This window comes from Pelecanus crispus, chromosome 3 (genome assembly GCF_030463565.1).
Source record: "Pelecanus crispus isolate bPelCri1 chromosome 3, bPelCri1.pri, whole genome shotgun sequence".
NCBI lineage: Eukaryota > Metazoa > Chordata > Aves > Pelecaniformes > Pelecanidae > Pelecanus > Pelecanus crispus.
This window is the reverse complement of record NC_134645.1, coordinates 17,340,322-17,364,027: the sequence shown is the minus strand read 5'-3', so window position 1 is coordinate 17,364,027 and position 23,706 is coordinate 17,340,322. Positions and strand designations below refer to the sequence as shown.

The 23,706-nt window shown below is 44.5% G+C and overlaps 1 protein-coding gene across 1 annotated transcript in view; it reads right to left on the bottom strand.

Annotated features, from left to right (window-relative positions):
- Positions 1 to 23,706, bottom strand: part of PGBD5 (piggyBac transposable element derived 5) — a 70,313-nt gene that overhangs the window by 6,129 nt on the left and 40,478 nt on the right. The window contains exons 5-6 of the mRNA XM_075708419.1: positions 11,224 to 11,406; positions 2,518 to 2,713 (exon numbers count right to left, since the gene is read on the bottom strand). Of these exons, the coding sequence (XP_075564534.1) occupies positions 2,518 to 2,713; positions 11,224 to 11,406 (379 nt within the window). The remainder of the gene's footprint in view (positions 1 to 2,517; positions 2,714 to 11,223; positions 11,407 to 23,706) is intronic.

Below are 23,706 nucleotides of genomic sequence, written 5' to 3'. Positions count from 1 at the left end.
GCCTTGTCCCACAGATGGGGAGGTTTGGGCCAGCACATACATCACCTGCTTTAGAATAAGGATAACTTTATACTCTCCCAATCTCTTTTGGCTTCTCAATTATTCTGTAATACAGGCACAAGGAAAAATTAAACTCAAGTTAAAGCTTAAAGGAAATTAAAAACCCAGCTGAATTTTGTTCTAGACAGAAACTTCATACTTGATAGCAGAGTAAGCAGGGCATTTTTGCAAGACTAAAGGAATAAGACTCATCCTTTAGCATGTGAGATGATGTATTATGACACATTGGTTCAAAACGTTCATAATAAATAACCTGCTGCCTCTAAGAATAGTATTCATAGATCAGCTCTGACAAGTGTACTGCCCTCCTGGTGCCTCTGGCTTGGGTGGGATTTACACTCCGAATACAGGAAAGATTTATCTTCTCAACTTTCCCTTAAATTGCAATAAATAGCTCATTATTAGCTACATTCAGCTCTTATTTCATCCTAAGTTTTGTTTTGACCATCTCTTGCCTTCTGTTTTTAACATTTTCTCTTCACGGCCTCCTCCACCCCCATCAACATTTACACTCAACCAAGTGCAAACATGTACCATGCATTGTCAGATGATCCCACTGGCTCCAGTCTCTGTCCAACCACCCTGCATGGGTTTTATTCCCCTTTGTCCCTACCTCCTCTCCTAACACACATGCGTGGCAGGTCTGTGCTACAGGCTTGCCTCAAGGAGCACCGATTCCTCCTCTTCCTCCTCTATATTTACATGCCTTACAAAAGACTTTGGTGGTCCAGCTTCAAGTTGGTTTAAACTAGCATTGCTGCACTGACTTCAGAGATGCCAAATTAGAGGCAGGCAATCTGGTCTCCTGTCTTCCCACCGAGCCTCCATCTGTTCCCAGCTCTCCACTAGAGACTCTCTTCCCCTCAGCACCACTCTTTAAAAAGCCATTCTCTGCTTTCTGCTCTGATTCACTGTGAACTATGTCAACTATTCCAGCCAGCATTTGGTGAGCAATGTGTTGGGCAGGTCTTGCCCATCACACACACAGGTCCTAATCAGTGGACATTAAACTACCTCAGACACGCAACCTGCAATCCCATTAATACCAAAAGAGACCCAAGGTCAACCACAAGCACAACAGCTCACACCTTTGTGTGCTGCTTGTAAAGGACACTGCCAGCGCAAGAGTCTGCTTTTGCCCCTTCTTTTAACAGCGCAGTTAACACTGACGTTTACAAACAGAGTATTTTTCTAGTAATATTTATGAATTATAACTGAAGGCTCTGTGCTAGCCTATAAAAAACAGGTGACACGTAGTGATAACTCTTGCCCAGTTAGTGCAGCTGAATAACCTGAATCCAGCAAAGTGCACAAGGGAAAGAGCACAAATCCTGACGGTGAACGCCCCTCATAGGGAGCAACACTGCTCCAGGGACTGGCTTCAGCAGGGTCCCCAAAGTGTCACATTTCCTTCACGTGCATGTTTTCAGCATTTGTTCTCAGACACCGGTCCATCCGAGTCACCAAGTCCTCGCTCTGCTGCGGTACCTGGCAGAATTCCTTGGGATCAGCCATGCTTTGCTAAGGTAATGAGCCTTCTGGCAAGGCATTGAACACCGCACTAAGTCAACTTCTCAGCTTGCCATACAGTAATTCAAGGCCTTAACTTTGCTTCTGTAGCCTATACACACATGTGAGAATCACTTGGGATTCAGAACATGAGTGTACAAGATGCCTTTGAATTGGTGGCTTTATATTTAAAGGTTTAGGTTATACTTATTTGTCTCAGGCAGTTACACATAAATCTGAATAATAAAAATGAAAAGAAGCCAAAGCAGCATTTTCACTGGAAGACAAATTTCAAAGACTTAGCTAATCATATTGCATCTTACAGAAGCGTCCAAACCCTCTTAAAACCATCTGTATACTTTCAAAAAGGAAAAGATTTCAGTATCAAGAAGCACTTTGCAATTATATGAACTATCCAAGTTATCTGTTTTGGTTTCTTTCCATCAACTGCTAAAATCAATTTAACGTACAACAGGAAGCCTTAATCTTCTGGCAAAACAATGTTTGTTTGTGACTAAGTTTTTGCTGGATAAGATAAATTAATTGTAAGATCTGTTCAGAGTTCTAAGTACATCATGACATTTATTAATTTTTCTGTAGCAGCAATCCTACAAGATCCTTTGCAAATGGGGCTACATAGTATTATACAACAATCCTCTTCCCTTCTCTGACCATCAGCAAAGATATAATCTTTATACCTAAAAGGATACTGCCTCTACCAGCTCAGGCAAAGGAGGCTGCATTAGCAGTAGGCTTTTAATCTTTGTAATGGAAGAAAGAATAGCTACAGGAAGACACAAAAGGGAAGTCATCGCTACTGCTACTGTTTAGCTAGGATTATTACGATCAAGCTCTTTGTTCACGCTTATTGTCAAACTTAGTGACTCATTTTACCTTGTCACATAAAGTATGTGGACTTTCCAGATGAGCAGTAGGAATATTGCTTACCTTGTTGAACCGGTGAATAGGCATTGGTCAGAAAACGAAAGTGCCCTTTATTGTACCAGCAGATCAAGGACATGTTTCCCTTCATTCTTATTCTGTACTGCCCTCTGGACTGGGGAGTTTCAGGGTTGTTCAGCATGGATGGAGGTAGGCCTGTGCAGTCACTCTTCCTGGCGCTCAGCAACCCACAGCAGTAAATCTCTGTATGTGAACAAAAATTCCCTATCAGCAAGCCATTGCATAGACCCAGAAAGCCAGAGCAGTGGAGCAAGTCTGAATAACTTGACTAGAGAAAGAGCTTGTCCTACAACTTTCTAGTCCAACAGATACATTAGCCAACTGGCCTTCTCCTGTAATGCCAAAGATTTGTGTCCTACATGAATGTCTCTGGAAACCAAGACAAGTGCAGAAAGCCTGCTCTCGATGAAATGTATTGACACCACCTGCACAGTCATGATAAAATGACAAGGAGAAGAATTCAGGGTATCTTCCTAACAACATCTATAATCTGTGTAATAGTCTTCACAACACGTTTAAAATTGGACTGGGGGAAAAAAATAAAAAGCATTGATATGCATTATGGAACAAATCAGAACTTACGATCCAAGTGAGTCTGTCCTAGTTTCAGCTGGGAGAGTTAATTTTCCTCCTAGTACCTGGTATAGTGCTGTGGTTTGGGTTTAGTATGAGAATAATGTTGGTAACACACTGATGTTTTAGTTGTTGCTAAGTAGTGCTTACACTAAGTCAAGCACTTTTCAGCTTCTCATGCTTTACCGACTGAGAAGGCTGGTGATACACAAGAAGCTGGGAGGGTGCACAGCCAGGACAGCTGACCCAAACTGGGCAAAGGGGTATTCCATGATGTCAGGCCCAGTATATAAACTAGGGGAAAGCTGGCCGGGGGGCTGCTGCTTGCGGACAGGCCGGGCATCGGTCGGCTGGTGGTGAGCAATTGTTTTTCATTTGCACCACTTGTCTTTCTTGGGCTTTATTTATCTTTTTTGTTATTTTCCTTTTCACTACAATTTATAATAATAATTTTATTTCAATTATTAAACTGTTCTTACCTCTACCCACAAGTGCTCTCACTTTTACTCTTCCCATTCTCTCCCTCATCCCACCGGAGGGGAGTGAGCGAGTGGCTGTGTGGCACTTTTAGTTGCTGGCTGGGGTTAAACCATGACAGTCTTTGACATTTAACTAAGAGAATAAACTGTGGAGGGAGCAGGGAGGTAGGGAAAGCTGTAGCATCTTAGATGTTAACTGAAATAAATTCTCCTTACATGACTCCCATGATGCTTTTAATCACAATATACATAGCCGACAAACTCTGGTTTAATCTACTCCTTCACTGTGCTGCCCAGTTCTTGATTTTCAGCTCACAACTCCTTGCACCTGCATCATCTGTTTTGTTAAGGAAATGCTGCTTAAGCAACTAAGAACCACTGAAACCACTGGTTGATTTCAAAAATGCATGTGCCAAAAGGATGGAGAAGATGGAAATACAAGTTCAATGAAAACTGATTTTAGGGAAAGGAGATAAACCAAACAGTGCTCTAGTTGAGTGATCTTGTCCTGCAGAGACATCAGAGGCTCCACAGGTGACACATTCTGCTGCTCACAGCTTCTTGGCCTTTCATATGTGAAAGAGGCAACGAATAAAATCTAACACTATAAAATACATCTCAATGCAGCCAGGTGAACGGAAACAAGATTTGGAAACAACATTAATAATGACAATGCTTGAGTTTGTCATTAGGCTGTGAAATAACAACAGCCTGTTTCTGTCAGTCCAAGAGAAGCACATCTTTTTGATCAAATTAACTGAACTCAAGGAATATCGCATAGAAATTTCCTCAGTCTCCCTTGGTTTTGTGTTAACCCACCTGAGTGGAAAAAAAAAAAAATGATGGGCATAGAAGCAGGTGACATCTGTGCACATCCTTCATATGGCAGCTGAGGCTTGTGGTGGTTTAAAGCTCATCTGTCAGCTAAGTCTGCTTGATCAAATTTTTCATTGTGCTGAATTCTGCAGGCTGGATAACTGGATATCCTTACAGGGGAATCGCTAACTCAGACTACAGTGTCTGGCTTCCCCGGAACATGTTATCTTGGGTTTCAATTTATGTGGCTCTTCCGCCTCTGTCTTTCTGGAATGACCTAAGCTCTTGAGTGCAGGTGCGGCCTTTGTCCTTGGTTCATATAGTGCCTGGCATGCTGAGTGTCCCCTCAACAGCTCACAGATACTACAGGAATATTAATATAATAACTGCTAATAGTCATGAATTGGTCCAGTTGCTGTGGGCAGGTCTACAAGGAGCTAAGGCTCTTCCATCAGAAATTCAAAACACTCGTATCAGAAGGTCAACCAAGACCAATGGGGCAACTTCATTCTGAAGGAGGAAACATGCACTCCAGCGGTGATTTCTAATCAATGAATCAGTCCCTGGAAATCTGCAAGTTCCTTCCACAAAAGACAATGAGAAAAGCCTTATGGCAACAGGCTTACAATCAATACAGGAGGAACTGTGCCTCCAGTGGAAGGCCTTTTTTTTTATTTCTTGTTTTGCTAAGAGGTACACAAACAGTATAGGTCATGTACCTGCAAACTTTGGTATTAACACAGCAAACTTTTAGAAAGCTTTCTTCTAGCCAATATTAAGGTCTTCATGTTCTGATAACAAGCAAGCCTGAGAAGAATTTCCTTAGCTGCCTAAAGTTTATGACTCACTGAAGGGTGATACTCTCTCCAGGAGACTGCAATGGTATAAAACCAAGCTAATAACTGTATTATTGTGCTAGAGCTTCGAAATAGCAACAGCCATCTCTGAGATCCCATAATAATTAATTGTAGCCTTTCCCTTAGCTCAGGCAATAAGCCTGCAGAAAGCTTCCAGCAGATGTTTCACTCCTCACACAGAATAATAGGAACCATTTCCTCTCCCAGGAACACACCGTGTAACCTTCCTGCTGTATAGCCTAGAAAAGTGCAACACTTCTGCAGATTTACTAGCATCTCTCATCACGGATGACACCCTTAATCTGTAGAGTTTTTTAAAACCACCCAGTTACTATAGCAATAGAAGCAATAAACATTATGCCCATCTGGGTCAACGAAGTTTTCATGTGTAATTAAATCAGAATCACAACAGGTGTTTGCCATATACATAGGAGTCAACGGAGACAGGTTGTCCTTCTCTGGTCTTCTTAAATTGCAACTGCAATATAAATGCATATGTCTAAGCTGACTTAGCAAAGATGAGGAAATGTGGTGTAGTCACCCAAGATTCATTCTCAGGGTCCCTGGGCCCTGGAGAGCTTGTGCTGAAGCCTGTTTCAACACATCCTCATTAGTACCATTTGCAAAGGCAGCCAGGCTCGAGCTAGTTCAGGCAAACTAGCAATTTCAGGCAAACATTCTGCAATCATCACCCTGCGTGCAACGCTGGGTCAAGTCAGAGCTAGGGCAACTGAGGGTCCTGTTGTGGAGGAGATGAGAGCTTGTTTTAGTCCATGTGCTGGAGTTGCAGGATCCTGCAAAGCTTGTGGGAGTGCCCTAGTCACCCAGGCTGGCAACCCCTGCAGCTTTGCCAACCTCAGCCACTCTGTGGGACAGAGCCAGCTGCTCCTGCTGGTTCAGAGTGCAAAAGGGAGTTTTGGGGATGATATGTTTCAGGGAAACATGCGACACAGGGCTTTAGGAGGTGCTGTCCTCTGTAAGGGACAACACTAATGCTTAGAGAGGGAAAAAAAGGATGTGCACTATGAATGAATGTCACAGCAAAAAACAATGACAGCTGTCTGGTTGCAGAACAGAGAATTTGGGGCATTTCAGTGCAGGTTTCCAGTTCTATTCAGAGGCCAGAGAAAGAAATGTTTTGTATGTCCCCTGAAAAATAAAAGAGAGGTCTGTTCAGGTTTTTGATTTTGAAAAAGATCAAAATGCCCTGTCTTATTTTCTGAAGTCTTCTCAGCTCTTGGTATCTTCAAAGATACTTAGAATTATATTCACCGATATCCCTTTATATTACTAGGCACACATTCTCTACTGTGGTACAGTGAAGATGCTACACAGCAGGCTTTCAGTAAAGAACACTGTGGTTTTTGCAGTAATGCATGTGTGCCGGTTAGGGTTAGGAAAAACAAACGATAGTTAAGGTTCCATAAAAGTCTTCATAGGATCACAGGATCCTATGGATGAAAGGATAATTCAGGTACAGGGCAACTTGGGAGGTCTCTAGTCCCATCCCCTACTCAGAGTAGGGTCAGCTGCGAGGTCAGACAGTGCTGCTCATGGCTTTATTTTGTCTGGGCTTGAAAACCTCTGAGGACAGAGACTGCACAACCTGTCTGGGCATCCTGTTCCACTGTCCTCAGGAAAACCATTACACCTAGTCTGAACAACTTCTTTTGTTTCAGTTTATGTCCAGTTTTCGTCCTTCCATGACGCACCACTGTGAAGAGCCAGCTCCATTCTCTGGATAACCTCCTTAGGGTAGCGTAAGGCTGCTGTTGGGTGTGTGTCCCCCCACTCCGAAGCCTTCTCTTCTCAGGCTGAACAAGCACAGTTCCCTCCCCATAGTGGAGCATGTGGTTCAGCCCCTGGTCAGGCTGGTGGCCTTCTGCTGAACTTACTGCAGTTTATCAATGCCCTTCCTGTACTGGGGAGGTGTTGTACAAAACTCTGCTGAGTAGAAGGCAATAATCACCTCCCTTGATCTACAGGGATGAGGCTACACTCATGTTAACACAACCCAGGACAGTGTTGACCATCTTTGCTGCCAAGGCACATCACTGACTCACATTCCAACTCACTGGCTACCAAGACCCCCAGTCCTTTTCATCAACAAGTCTGAGAGGAACTAATACATTTTTAGTGGGTGCCTCTTCCTAGATTTTCCACAATTTCCTTTAGTTCCCTTAAATGTCAGTTTATGTTCTCCAAAAATTTACAGTTTCATTAGCTCGTTTAAATCTCCCCCTATTTCTCTGTTGATAGTGACAAAACCCCCCAAACAACGTAAAGCAGTTATGATCAATACTAATTTCTTTTTGTTTTCAGTTCTCAATGGGATCTTTCTACCGTTGATCCTGCTCTAGCCCAGAAACTAATTTTTCTTGAACAAGAAAAGTAAATTCATCAGTTTAAGAACGGGTCTTGAACCGTCACGACCACCTGAGCACAGATGCTCTTCAACAGGCTCTCATGACACTTCTTGGTCATGGTGTGGCCCTGTTCAGATTTAGTTGGCTAAGCCACATACCAAAAAAGCATTAAGGTCATTACTGAGGGTGACTATGTGATACATTAGAAGAGATCTCTCTGCTGCCTGACTCTCCCTAAATGTACTGCCAATGCAGTAGGATCCCAGCAGGTGCTGGCAGTACATTGCCGTAGAGTCAGTAAACACCGTCTCCTCCAGGGCTCTTACTGACCTCAACACTGCTTGACATCTCTAGCATATCACCTCTCCCAGTGTCTCATAATCCTTCCAGTTCAACTTCCCCCTGCAAAAACTCTGAGCTAGCCCCTAGTAACTCATGGCAAATGCAGACAATCCCATGTCCTTACTAAACAGAAACACTTTCAGGTTCTCCCCCTGACCTTCTTTATATAGGATTGTCATGCTCTTTTGCAAAGCCAATAAACCTGCTATCTTGGTGTCTGCCCCCTACCCATCCCATAACTTCACCCCTAGAAAGGTGATAACATGTACCAGATCTGAAATTAAATTTTGGAAGCAGCTGTCAAATACCATAAAAAGTCTCATGAAGCCATATAACAAATCATGAACCAAACTGAAATCTCAGTGTAGCATTAGCATATTTGATCAGATAGTAACTCAAAATTATATGCATTAAAAAGACATTACTGAATTTTCTACCTGCTAGAAACTGTTAATTTGAATGATCTGTTCAGTGTAAAGACCATGAATAATTCACCCCTGTGAACAATTTGAATTATCTGTAAGTAATACTCAGCCGGTTTAGCAGCCATGCATCTTTTTCACTGGGGTTATGGACCAGCTGGGTCATGCCATATTGTATTTATCCTTCTGTAGCTGAGCATAAAGGGTGTGACTCAGCAGTCAAGTTTTTGTCTGTCAGTTTTTACATTTAAACCTGGCACATCTCAGGTATGTGGATTATCCTCTACATTTTTTTGAACATGCATTTTGCATCATTGCTTTGGTAGTCTTAAAAATGTAATGCTTATAATCAGCTGTGAAAGTCATTTACTAAAGAACAGTCTCTGCTCAGAGGAAAAACTCCAGTGCACCATAAATATGCTTGACTTCTTTCCCATTTGGCTGTTTGCAGCATTTGGGAAACCATGACTCTTTTGTGAGAATATGGCGGCATTCCACTGTACTCTGTGAGCTTCCAGTTTACCTAAAATAATGTAGGAGTTAGGTCCTGCATGGAGCCCAACAGAGACAGCCCTCAGTGCCAGCACAGTCTGAAGGGCTCAACAACAGCACGGGTGGAGCTCACTGGTGTTCTCATTTTAAATGAGAATCAAGATATTGTTGCAATTTCCAGTCTTTCCCCCTTGCTTTGGGCCACATTTCAATAAGCCCCCGGTGGGTTTAATTTTCTGCAATGGAAAACATGCCAAAAGCAAAACTCTGTCATCAGTGGTGTGTTGAAAAGGGAAACGGCCCTGTAGCCTCCTCCTACATGATTCATTGTGCTGGTTTTGGCTGGGATAGAGTTCATTTTCTTCATAGTAGCTAATATGGAGCTACCCCCAGCGAATAGGCTGGGGATGCACAAGAAGTTGGGAGGGGACACAGCCGGGAGAGCTGACCCCAACTGACCAAAGGGATATCCCACACCACATGATGTCATACTCAGCATATAAAGCTGGAGGAAGAAGGAGGAAGGTGGGGGACGTTCGGAGTTATGGCTGTTTGTCCTCCCAAGTAACCGTTACACGTGATGGAGCCCTGAGTTCCTAGAGATGGCTGAACACCTGCCTGCTGATGGGAAGTTGCTGGACTGTGTCCAGAGAAGGGCAACGAAGCTGTTGAAGGGTCTGGACCACAGGTCTTATGAGGAGCAGCTGAGGGAACTGGGATTGTTTAGCCTAGAGAAGAGAAGGCTGAGGGGAGACCTTATCGCTCTCTACAACTGCCTGAAAGGAGGTTGTAGTGAGGTGGGTGTTGGTCTCTTCTCCCAAGTAGTTAGCAATAGGATGAGAGGAAATGGGCTCAAGCTGCGCCAGGGGAGGTTTAGATTGGATATTAGGAAAAATTTCTTCACAGAAGGAGTAGTCAAGCATTAGAACAGGCTGCCCAGAGAGGTGGTGAAGTCACCATCCCTGGAAGTGTTCAAAAAACGGATAGATGTGGCACTTTGGGACATGGTTTAGTGGGCATGGTGGTGTTGGGTTGATGGTTGGACTGATGATCTTAGAGATCCTTTCCAACCTTAATGATTCCTAGTTTTTACTTTCATTAAAAAATAATCCAGCCACCAAGCCAGGAAACATGAAATCGTTACTCTACCCTTAATTGTTTTAGTGGTGGACTTGGTAATGTTAGGTTAATGGTTGGACTGGATTATCTTAAAGGTCTTTTCCAACCTAAATGATTCTATGATTCTATGATTGAAGTAGTGAATGAATTCCTTGTTTTGCTTTGCTTTCACGCACAGCTTTTGCTTTCCTTAGTGAACTGTCTTTACCTCAGCTCACAAGTTTTCTCATTTTTACTCTTCCCCTTCTCTCCCCCATCCCACCGGGGGGCAGTGAGCAAGCTGCTGTGTGGCGCTTAGTTGCTGGCTGGGGTTAAACCATGACACTGGTAATGGCAGCCTCCAGTCTTACTGCTATGAAGGATCTATTGTCTGTACCATACCAACTTTGAAATGCCGTGCTGACTGAAAAACAAGCAGAGAGTTACATTGAGATGACTTATAAACGACTGTCAAGTGTGCAGAAGCCTGTAATTTAAGGAGAGTCACAAGTCCTCAGCATTTCTGAAAGCAAACTAACATGTGGCTTTTCCACACCCAAGGCAAGGGGGCATTTGACAGAGAGGATGTCCTGGGATTACTCTCTGCGCTAGCAAGAAACTGGCTGGGAGAGCCACACTGCCATATCAACGGACATTCTGCTGGCAAGTGTGCTTTTGCCAGTGTAGAGCTTATCATGCTTTCAGAACTAAAAACTGTCCTACCAAGGCATGTTTACACCAGCAAAAAAGTGAACCATGCTAGGGCTTTTGCAATGGTAAAAAAATGTCATCTAGAGAAGTCACATCTTTAACAGATACTAAACCAGCAAGGACTTCTAAGGCACACCTTTAACGATTCATCCCATCCCTAGTCTTTCATAACGGGAACAGAAAAATCACAGGCAGCTAGGAAATCCCCTGGAAAGTCCCCCAGGCCATACAGGAGATTAGACCTTACATTTCTAAGGCAAAGAACAAAAGCAAGGGCTTTAAATACCCTTATTAAAAATGTTTTTACACCCTCATTTTGAACTTTAAGAAGATTTGAAGAGTAAGATTTAAAGAGCAACTTAGGAAGTCCCCTGCATAGTACCTTTTCATGAATGAGATCTTTTCTTAGAGATGACAAACTTATCTACACAATGAATTGAAACCTCAGTAAAGCCTTTTGGGAGTTTTTTTACTTCAGTGGCAGGAGGGCCCCTTGGTCTGTCATCATTAAGATCCAGTGAGTCACCCGATACACACCTTGCTTCTCAAATTCTTCAAAGAGATTCAGGCTGGTAATGCTCGGGCCAGTGAAGATGATGTAGTTCTTCCCAGAGGCGTTCTGACAGAGGCTTTTGGCCACCATACTGTGGAGCTGCGGTTTGTTCTTCAAAGCATCCAGCCCATCAGCACCACTCCCTTCTTTGAGATGGACATAAATCTTAAACGAGAAATGGTAAGAAAAGTCAGAAGGTTGTAAGAAATCCAGAGACAGCAGATGCAATTGCCAACATACCTGCTCAGCTCAACTGGAGACAAGCTGAGCACCAAGGCAGCAGATACTTTTTATAAACTGCTAATATCTAAAGCCCTTTTCAAGGGGCTGTTGCTTTAAAACCACCTCAGGTTAGCTGGCACAGCTACCGATAAATACAGTGTCCTTTGCCTCAGCTTAAGGGCTTCCTGAGATTCTTGTCACTGTTGTGCAGTTTGAAGATTGTTTGCTTGGCAGGAAAAGACTCAAGTCATAACTGAGATTATGTATTGTACTTATTCTGCATAGGCTTTAATGCTGCCAGCAAAAGGAGAGCATTGGAACTTCAGTTTAAAAAAAGGCCCCTAAAAGATGATCAGAAGAAAATGGCCTATTAGCTCACTGCAGTAACATTCAGATTTATTTCTGTTGGCAGCAACCATTAGGCTGCAACGCAAGCACATGTGCACCCCCATAAATGAGACAAGCCAGCAATACACGTACTCAACAAGCCAGAACATCCTCATCAAACTCTCCAGGCACAATGCTAATTCTTAGATCCTTTACTTAGATCATGATTTGGAGACAACCCACCAAAACAGACTGAATCCAGAACCAGGGTACAGCGCAATATGCTGCTGTTAATAGGGAAATGCCTGGCTCACTTGTAGCAGGCTGCAGTAGTTTTAGTGTGTAGTCTGCTACTGTGCAGTCCACAATGCTATGCATTTCAGAGCTGTCACCATCATCTGTAGGTGGACATACATATTTGTGTTAGAGTGCAGGAACATTTATCCCTTAGTAATGTGACTAATTAACCAAACACAGTCCAGCTAGTATATCCACCAACTGAAAGAGCACTGAAGTAAAGCTATTCCTTCATTCCTACAAGTGATCCCCCTAGAAGAAGAGTCTTCTGCATTGTCATGGAGAGGGAGAAAGCACATAACCCCTCCTTTGTACACAAGCCTTCGATTTTATTTCAATGACAGTATTTTACAAGTGTAACTTTCACCAAAGTTGAACACCTATTAAAATCAACTATGCATCTGACCTTCATCTTGTTCTAAAAGTCAGCAGAAATAACCTGCTGGAAAGAGAAATGAGAAGCAGCAGACACTGTGCTCAGTCACTCAAACAGTACTGTAACACCATGGAACTTGCAAAGATTTTAAAAACACACACAATGCAAATTTTCTAAAAAATTTGCCCAGGCCTGCTTTTGTGACTTTGGCTCTGAAATACTCAAATCTTTTAGGAATTCCAGAAAGTTTTACCCGTCGGAGAAAAAGCTGAAATTTGCTCAGTATTCAGGCGCAGAGAAAAGGAATTTTGCCTTGTTTGTTCGATGTATCGACAGTGAGCTTTTGTTAAGTTTGCTTCAGACCTCAACCACCCAGAACATGCACCATTGCTTTCCTGTATATGCATCTGCTTCTCTTACCAACACACTCCTTCATAAAGTTCATTACAATGCTCAGAGAACAAAAATGCTCGCACGTTTGCAGTAGTGCTCCCAGTAATTTATATATCAATGATCTTAAAGGGGAACAAGATTAAATTAAACAGCTTCTCCCTATTTTAGATGGTGCATCTCCCAGCACTGGTATTCAAGACATGTTAATGTAATATTCCCTAGCAATTCATGCATCGTGGAAGAGACCCCAAAGGAATGTGTTATGGATGAAATCTCTGAGAAATGAGACACAATTTGTATTTTGAAGTAATTGACATGAACAAAGTTGGTGCAAGGATGAATACACGCTAATTCCAAAAACAAGTACAGCACATATTAAAAGGAAGTCTTAAATATACATTAATTATCTTTAAAAAAAAAAAACCTTTTTTGACAGAAACAGTTTCCAGATGAATGTCTGTAGACTCCCTGACCATGCTCTACTCACTTTTGAAAGCTGTCAAATTTGTGCTTTCCCCAATGCTAAGACTGAGGACTAGCTAATTACAGTATGTCATTTAGGTTATTAATCAGAGCTCAAGAGAGCAGCTTAACAGTGGAATGTATACAAAGGGCAGATTGTTCCAAATTTACAGCAAAGGTATTTCATGATTATTGGCAAGGAAATTAAGATTAGATTACTAGTATGTCAGACATCAAGCCCTTAAAATAGACAGATGAGGCGGTGGAGACAAAAGATGCAGACAGATTAGTTTTGATCCTGGATTAGCAGTTGAGCTGAAAACAAAGCAGAAATCTCTAAGTCTAGGAAAGTGTCCTACACCTTCCCTCCCCTATTGCAATAAGTCTTAGCCAACCAAGAGTGTCTCCTGCTCCATGCTCACTTTGTGCTCCCCACAGAGTATCCCCCAAGGGATGCGACAGTCTGCTGGTGAGCCAATTGGTCCCTAACCATTGGGCTGCCTTGGGTCTGCAAGCAGCTACTTTGAAGCACATGCCCACCATGCAACTGTCTACTGAGATCACTATCTTCCTACTAGGATGCCACACACTCCATAGGTTTTGTTAGCAAAGTTCCCTGTGCACCTGGCACCGTCCCTCTGCACTCCCCTCCGTCTCAAGGGTCCTTGTAACGGCCACCTTGTGATTCTCATCCCCCTTGCTCTGTTCACCTCCCCAATGCCCCTTACCAAAACATCCATAGACACTACTGAACCTTCCCTCCTCCTCCAATGTTAAATATATCCCCCTTTTTTATCCTTGCGCATTTTCCTACCTATCCAAGCACAGCCTTTGTTCCTGGCACAATTTTTCTCGTTTTGGAGAAGCATCATTCAAAGCTTTATCATAGAATCATAAAATCATAGAATGCTTTGGGTTGGAAGGGACCTTTAGAGGTCATCTAGCCCAACACCCCTGCAGGGAGCAGGGACAACTTTAACTAGATCAGGTTGCTCAGAGCCCCATCCAACCTGACCTTGAATGTTGCCAGGGATGGGGCCTCTACCACCTCTCTGGGCAACCTGTTCCAGTGCTTCACCACCCTCATTGTAAAAAATTTCTTTCTAATGTCTAGTCTAAATCTATTCTTCTTTAGTTTAAAGCCATTATTCCTTGTCCTGTCACAACAGGCCTTATTAAAAAGATTCTCCCCATCTTTCCTGTAGGCCCCCTTTAAGTACTGGAAGGTCGCAATAAGGTCTCCTCGCAGCCTTCTCTTCTCCAGGCTGAACAACCCCAACTCTCTCAGCCTGGCCTCATAGGAGAGGTGCTCCAGCCCTCGGATCATTTTGGTGGCCCTCCTCTGGACCCGCTCCAGCAGCTCCGTGTCCTTCTTGTGCTGAGGGCCCCAGAGCTGGACGCAGTACTCCAGGTGAGGTCTTAACAGAGCAGAGTAGAGAGGCAGAATCACCTCCCTCGACCTGCAGGCCACGCTTCTTTTGATGCAGCCCAGGATACGGTTGGCTTTCTGGGCTGCAAGCGCACATTGCCGGCTCATGTCCAGCTTTTCATCTACCAGTACCCCCAAGTCCTTCTCCGCAGGGCTGCTCTCCATCTCTTCATCCCCCAACCTGTACTGATACCGGGGGTGGCCCCGTCCCAGGTGCAGGACCTTGCACTTGGCCTTGTTGAACCTCATGAGGTTCACACAGGCCCACCTCTCCAAGCTTGTCCAGGTCCCTTTGGATGATATCTCATCCTCTTGGCGTGTCAACGGCACCACTCAGCTTGGTGTCGTCTGCAAACTTGCTGAGGGTGCACTCGATCCCACTGTCTATGTCATTGATGAAGACGTTAAATAGCACCGGTCCCAGTACAGACCCCTGAGGGACCCCACTTGTCACCGGTCTCCATGTGGACATCGAGCTATTGATCACGACCCTCTGGATGCGACCATCCAGCCAATTCCTTATCCATCGAACAGTCCACCCATCAAACCCATATCTCTCCAATTTAGAGAGAAGGATGTTGTGGGGGACTGTGTCAAACGCTTTACAGAAATCCAAGTAGATGACATCCATTGCTTTTCCCTTGTCCACTGATGCAGTTACTCCTTCATAGAAAGCCACTGGGTTGGTCAGGCAGGACTTGCCCTTGGTGAATCCGTGCTGGCTGTCTCGAATCATCTCCCTGTCCTCCATGTGCTTTAGCATACCTTCTAGGAGGATCTGTTCCATGATCTTCTCGGGCACAGAGGTGAGGCTAACAGGTCGATAGTTCCCAGGGTCCTCCTTTCTTCCCTTTTTAAAAATGGGCACAACATTCTCCTTTTTCCAGTCAGCAGGGACTTCACCTGACTGCCATGACTTTTCAAATATCATGGAGAGTGGCTTGGCAACTACATCAGCCAATTCCCTCAGGACTCTGGGATGCATCTCATCAGGTCCCACAGACCTCTGTACATTGAGGTTCTTCAGGTGGTCTCGAACCTGATCTTCCCTTGCAGTGGGAGGGGCTTTACCACCCTGCTCCCCATCTTTTGGTCCATCAATTCGGGAGGGGTGAGGAGAGAGGTTGCCGGGGAAGACCACGGCAAAGAAGTTGTTGAGTACCTCAGCCTTCTCCTCATCCATTGATACAAGTTCGCCTTTTTTGTTCATCAAGGGGGGTACGCTTTCTTTAACCCTTCCTTTTCTGGTTGATTTACCTGTAGAAGCCCTTCTTGTTATTCTTTACGTCCCTTGCCAAATTCAGCTCCATCCTCACCTTGGCCTTCTTGACCTCCTCCCTACACAACCGGGCCGTTTCCCTGTATTCCCCCCAGGACACCTGTCCCTGCTTCCACTGCCTGTGCAGTTCCCTCTTACTCTTTAGTTTGACCAGCAGGTCTCGACTCAGCCATGCTGGTCTCTTCCCTTCCTTGCCTGATTTTTTACACTTGGGGACTGATAGCTCTTGTGCTCTATGGAAGGTGTCCTTAAAGATCTGCCAACTCTGTTCCATTCCCCTGTCCCTGAGGACCGTCTCCCGGGGGTCCTTCTCACTAACTCCTTGAAGAGCTGGAAATTTGCTTTCCTAAAATTTAGGGTCCTGACTGTACTCCTCGCTTTTCCCATGTCCCTCAGGAGTGTGAACTCCACCAATGCGTGATCACTGCAGCCCAAGCTGCCTCCAGTCTTGACATCACCGATGAGCTCACTTGCATTGGTGACCATCAGATCCAGTATCACGTCCCCTTGGGTAGGTGTGTCTATTACCTGGCTTAGGAAGTCGTCGTCTATGCATTCCAGGAATCTCCTGGATTGCCTACAGCTCACCGTGTTGCTTTTCCAGCAAATGTCGGGGTGGTTGAAGTCCCCCAGCAGGACAAGAGTCTGCAAGCGCAAAGCCTCCCAGAGCTGGAGGAAGAAGGCTTCGTCACCAGGCTCCCCTTGATCAGGCAGCCTGTAGTAGACACCAACCACAAGGTTCCCTTTGTTGCCTCTGTCTCTTAACTCTTACCCATAAGCTTTTGACCTGCTTGTGGCTATTTTTCAGGGACAGCTCTTCACACTGTATTGATTTCTTTACGTAGAGGGCAACGCCTCCGCCCCTCCTTCCTCGCCTGTCCCTTCTGAAGAGCCTGTAGCCATCAATAGCCACATTCCAATCGTGGGATTCGTCCCACCAGGTTTCGGTTATGGCAATCAGGTCGTAGCTGTCTAGTAGCACAGCAGCTTCCAGCTCCTCCTGTTTGTTGCCCATGCTGCGTGCATTCATGTAGAGGCATTTCATCTGGGCTATTGGCCGTGTCACCTTCTTAGTGGAACATCCCTTGTTTGCCTCGGGGTGTTTCACGAAGGTTTCCTTGTGAGCTCTAACTATCTCAGGAGCCCCCGGCTCATCTCTGCAAGACTTCAACTGTGCTGCGGTGTCCCCATCATGCCTCTGCGTAATAGGTTGAGGGCTCACAGTAGCACCCCGTCCCTCTAACCATTGCGTACCATCCCACAGCTTGTCACAGGCAAGCCTGGTACGTTCCCCCTCCCTCTTCACATCTAGTTTAAAGCCCTGTCAATGAGCCCCGCAAGCTCCTGAGCAAAGACCCTCTTTCCCCTTTGAGAAAGGTGGCTCCCATTTGTCGCCAGCAAGCCTGGTGCTATGTAGGCCGTCCCATTGTTGAAGAACCCAAAGTTGACGGTGGCACCAGCCTCGGAGCCATGTGTTAAGAGATTGGATCCGCCTGTTCCTACCGATGTCACCTCCCACAACTGGAAGGAAGGAGGAAAAGATGACCTGTGCCCCCAATTCCCTCACTAAGCGTCCCAAGGCCCTGAAGTCTCTTTTAATCATCCTTAAGTCTCATCATGCTCAGCTCTGCTGGGAAGACTGGTAACAGCAGCATAATGTTGGAAGGCATTAAGGCTGCTGTGAAACAGCGGCTGGGTACAGACAACTGGCAAAGGCACAGCTTCAAATACCCTTGCAAGTGCCTAAGATCCCACATGGCCTTTATTTTCCCTCTCCCCACCCTCTCATCCAGCTTATTTCATTCTACCCGAAATCATTAAGTTCCTGCTTACTGAAGCCCACAGCATTCCCCCCTGTTCTGTAATGCATTAGAAGCAGTCTGAAGAAAAAGCAGAGTTGCCAGAAATTGGCTGCAAGACCTTCACAGGCACAGTCAGAAGCTGCTCCCCAAAAATGTATGTTAAACTATTCAGCAGAGCTTCTGGTTTGCCCTGTGACAGTGTTAGAGCTTTGTACCCTTTCCATGTGCTCCAACAACGAAATGTCATCAGAAGTACAGGCTCGACAACTGCTGCTGGACAACAGATGGTGATGTTGGCAGCAACATCCTCTGCTTCTGTGGGTCACAGTCAAAGCAATGCTTCTCGAATATCTGCAGAGATCACTTTTACTGTGTATCTTTTTTTAGTGGCTACTGATCCCTTCGATCTACAGCACCAAATGGGATAAATTCTATAGATGTGGCATTATCTGTCTTAGGAGACAACTAAGGCTGAAGCTCTTTATCTTGCAGTGCTTGGACAGAAACGGAGCTTTCTCTAGTCATCCTTCAATTATTTGTTTCTTATCAGAACAGCTACACATTCAATTCTGCCATCTCTCTGTCTACTGCAGCCCTACTGCACCAGATACTTTCGATCCAACGTGTTTTAATCCCTTGTGCACAATACCAGCTCCCTCTTCTCACAATGTTTTAACTCATCCCTCAAACCCTCCTCTCTTCTGCCTTCAGCCTCCATGCAGCATCCTAACAGTCTCTTCCCTTTAAAAGCCTGAGAGTATGAAAAGACCTTCACAGTCTCTGGCTCATCTTTCCTTCCACCTACAACTGCTTCTGTCTCCTCCCATCACAAACGCAAAAGTAGATATCAATCAATATACCTGAATGCCTGAGTGACAGGGTATCAGGGTATAGGTGAAGACTGTGCTGAGCTCTTCCAAAACAAGAAAACCAGTGCAAACTGTTCTGGAAAACAGAAGACCAAAGACCGTTTGCCTGCACAGAGGCAGTCAGAAAAGACATCACATTTCTGAGCAGGAGATTTCACATATTGACAGATGAGAGGCAAGACAATCATGCCATTCAGAAACTCACACCAAGTATGTTTGGCTACAGAGGCAGACTGCTGGAGAGAGTGCCACCAGAGGACGGAAGGTCTCAGAGTAGACATCTGTGCTACAAGCCAACAGGAATTTCCTTGCTCTGTGCTGGCAACTTACTCTGTGGAAAATTCATGTGGAAGGTTTGTAAGGTCTCATTAGAAACCGGGTAAAAAACCCAAGCACTTAGGAACAAAAGCTGCATCTTGACTGCACATTTAAGAGTGCCCCAGAAACTAAAATATTGGTGATCCACGCATATTCAAAGCTCAGATGGCAAACTGAAAGCACTTGTGAATAGCACATCCCAAGTACTCCACATTCATACATAATTGACACACCCCCGGGTATAATTCTCAAATGAAATGGATGACATTTGGAAGAAGAAAAAGGGCGGGGGTAGTAAAAAACAGAAGGAAGATTTTGAAGGCTACATTGTGCAAAATATCTCACAAAGGGCAGACCCTAAACAACCACAAAACAGAAGCCAAGTTTTTAGATGACACAGTTATAAAAGCAAGAGAACAAAGAATGGTACTGTCATACTTTTTGGATCCTCAATAGCTGTCACAAAAACACCTTCATTTTTCTATAGACTTCACGGCCAAATACTCAGCTGCTCATTCCTAGCGCCACACTCTAGATCCTGCCTTGCTCTGTCTTCCTCTCTCATCCTAAACCTCATCTCTGACTGTTGCCATTACCATTGCTGTTGGGAGATCCTCCCCTCCAGTCCCACCCCAAATCTTCTGCAGCCCATATTCCCCCCTTCTTTAATGACCTCATCTCAGCCAGCTCTTAGGTCTAGCTCTTCCTCAGCAGCTGTTGGCTGCACTGATGGTGCTCTTGCCGAGACCAGATCTTTTCATTGGTTTGAGCCTCTCTTCACTCTCTTCCTACTCCTCTCAACACTACTTTGAAAAGAGCATTCAAGGGACACACAGCTTTCCCATTCTGTTCCCATCTAACTCTTGGGGCTCCCTACAAAGCTCTTTCCTTGGTCTCCATCTCTTCTCCCTCTGCCTCCTACGCTGGAATATTTCAATCTCCATTAACACACAGATCCAGCCAACATCTGTGTGCTGAGGACTGTCAAATCTCTGTTTTGTCTGTACATGGTCTTCAAAGTTTCTAACAAGACCATGGTGAGACTTACAGAGAGATGCTGGGAGAGTTGAAAATGCAAGCCCAACATGGCTAAAAAGAAAGCTCCTTGTATTCCTTCCCCTGAAATCAGTCCTCCATGTAACTGCATCATCACTGGGGACACTATGACATCTTACCTGTATGGTGAACCTACAATCTGCGGATCACCAAACATTGACTTCTCTCTATAGCTTCTCCTAGGCCAGCCACATCTAAGTCAGGCAGCTTCATTATGTGTAACACCTCTATGATAAAGCCTTTCCTATTCTTTCAAATACCTAAGAACTGCCTAGCTCTCCTCTCAATTACTGCAATCATCTTTCTTCCCTTTGGCCTTGCTTACACGTATCTTGACATCCAGACAGCGCTCTGCCCCAGAGATCACTTGCCTAACCCTTTGCTTCAACCATGCCAGCCTTCTGCCAGTTCAGAAGTTCACTTCAGCCTTCTTTGCAGCACCACATGGAAGTGGGGCTGGAAATTGGAGACAGGCCTTTGTCATTTAGCCCTCTCTATTGAGCTCTTCCTATACCTTTTCAGTATACTGATTCCTGCCTGCATTTGCCCTGTAAATCCAGGCACCCAACCACTGATACCAAACAAGGCCTCGTTTGCTTCTTTCCATGCTGCCCTTCTCCTGCCTGGATGGAAATCAGCGCTAATCTCTGCAAAGCTCTTTCCTTTTGCACTTCAATACCTTTCATAGAAAGCATGCAACCCCCACAACACAATTGCTAATCTATGCATTGGTGCTGCTACCCTCTTAGTGCTGCTTCATTGGGCTGCCTCTATGTAACTAGCAGCCCAGCTCAGGTCCATGACTGAGGCCTCGCTCTGGTGCCACACAATTGCACAGCCTTAGCTCAGTTTTTCTAAGAAAATAACTGTTGAGCTGTGAGAAGGTGTATAAGTGAGGATACGTGTAAGTGAGAAGGTATATAAATGATGCAAGATAAGAAAAGTAAAAACTATAAGAAGTGTTGTAACTGTTGAGGGGATAACATGTAGTAGCTCAAGGAGGAAAACACTTACATAAAAAGCTATAAAATCTTAAGAAAAAAATCACATGACAACAATTCAGCAGCATCAAGGACACAGCTCATTTCCAAGGAGCAACAAGGCTGATGGCAGCCTGGCCTGTGCAGGCTCACCAGGAGCAGGGAGTATACCAGTGCCTAGCAGTGTGTTGGTCCCAGCTCTCTTGCTGTGTGCATTAGCCAATAAATAACTGCTGTACACATCCTACTTGCAGAGTTCCTGGGCAGCTGAAAGGTGCCCAAACTGAAGTGACTCACTGTAGGAGGCTTATATCTCCATCTTGCATTTACAGGGCTAAGCTTGCTAGGGCAGGGACTGCCTTTTTGTTCTGCCTATGCCACCCAGCACAAAGGGATGGGATCTGTGAAGGGCATTCCTGTGGCAAAACTGTTAAGTGAGGAAGAGAGGAGGCTCTGGTGCTTTTAGCCTCCTTCCTCAGGCAGAGCTACACTGAGAACACCTGCAGAAAGGAGACAACTACGCAGGTAGTTTTAATATCAGAAACACCAAGCACCGCAGACAGGAACTGAAAAATAACCTTAATTCCCATCTGAAAATAAGACACTGGGACCATGTGTAAACTCTGGAAGAGATCCTTGCATTAGGTCACATTTAGATGTTTGTTTTCCCTATTCATCTAAAAACACGGTAAGATTGTAACCTCCACAGAAATGAGTGGAACTGGCCCATCACACATCTGCAAAATTACCTTCCCACTTAATACCAGTGAGCAAGAGGATAATTGACTTGTAATTGAGATCTGAGATTCTCAGATGCTGACAATACAGAACCGCATGCATTAAAAAGCCAGAGCCTGGTGGGAGCCAGAGGAAGAAAGCAGATAGATTTTTCCCGCCACCAGTGACTGACAAATAAAGGCGATCAGATTTCCTGGGACGCCCTCCCAGCCAAAGCCTGACCTTGAGAACCTCCTCAAAGCACCGCTACATCTGTGTGTTCCAGATGCAACTGGTCCAGCAACAGAGAATTATCAGGGCACTGTTTAAAGAAACCCAAGGGCTCAGACTAATCTCTAAACAGAACTTAAACAGGCTGAAACACCAACATTTCTGAGCAGCTTTATTAAACAAATGCACAGATGGCTAACTTTCTTGCAACTCTGACCTTGAAAACAAAACTCCCTCCAGGCTTATTTACCCCTCCCTTTCCTAGTGACTGAATGCACTTATGTGATGCATGGTGAAATTAGCAATTCTTTGGGGCACCACTTCAGTTTCTCTAAATTCTGGAAGTAAGTTCTTACTCTGTAAAATCAACATGGTTATGAAGTATTCGAGCTGACTGTACTTAGCCTGTTTGAAATCAAGAATGAACTACAGCATTTACTATAAAAGCATGATGTTTACATTGTTTTGGGGTTTTTTTTTCTGCAACTGAGAGCTCTGCCACTGATCTGTGGAGCAACCTCAGACATCCCCCTTCACTCAGACTGCTGCTCTTCAGGGACAGAGCCATTTCTTACCCTCTCATGCAGGGGCCACCCTGATCCAGGTTGCACTCTTTAAATACCGCTATAATGCAAGTCATTGATCATTCAGTAACATGGGAAGACTCAAGCTGCAGAGACACAGTCCTCTTCCTTAATCTGTTCTGACTCATCACTTCTTCAGGGTAAGCAGTGGAAGGTGGAAACTCAAATTCAGTCCCAGCACAAGGAACTAAAGGACTTCATAAATCTGAGCTACATGTTTCACAGGGATATTAGTGAAAATGAAAGGCATCATTGCAAGAACTTTCTGCCAGTGAATAAAAGCAAGCGCAGAACGCATATAGTTGGGGGCAGAAATCGTAGAATCAGAGAGTTGTTTAGGTTGGAAAAGACCTTTAAGATCATCCAGTCCAACCATTAACCTAACATTACCAAGTCCACCACTAAACCAATTAAGGGTAGTGTAGCAACCCCATGCCTCCTGGCTTGGTGGCTGGATCATTTATAATGAAAGTAAAAACTACGAATCATTAAGATTGGAAGGGGGTGTGGGAAGGGAAGAGTGTCCAGAATAGCCTCAGAGAACAAATTTCATCCCAAGGAATACAAAAGGATACACACATCCATAAACTCATCCCTTCTCCACCATGATATCACATTTTTTTTAAGCAAATAATTAGGTTGATGAGCTAATTCCATTACTGCCTATCATAGTGATTAATATTTCCTGACTGTCCCTTTGCAGTGCTCTCTACCATCTACATACCGCCTTCCATTTTGTTGATTGATGGCTCTTTGGGTCAGTGACTGTCTTTAGGGTTATGTTTGTGCCATGGGCCTCTGGTTCAGGACAAGGGACTATGGGAATAGCTTGTCCTGCATGACTCCCCGTGAGGTTCAGTGCATGGCACCAGCTTTCTGTGCTTCCTTCTCCTTCTGCAAAATGACCAGAAAAATTTCTTGTGCAGGAGGAGCTATGTAAGGACTAGGCATCACTTAGTAACGGTTACTCATGACCACGTTCATCCCTTATGAGCCACACAAGAAAAGGAAAGAGAGAGCATGATGTGTCCTACCAGGACAAAATAATTAGCCCTGATCAGGTATTTGGGAACTCTCAGCAGTTTTTGATGAGCTCTATTGCTATATCTAAAATGAAAGAGAG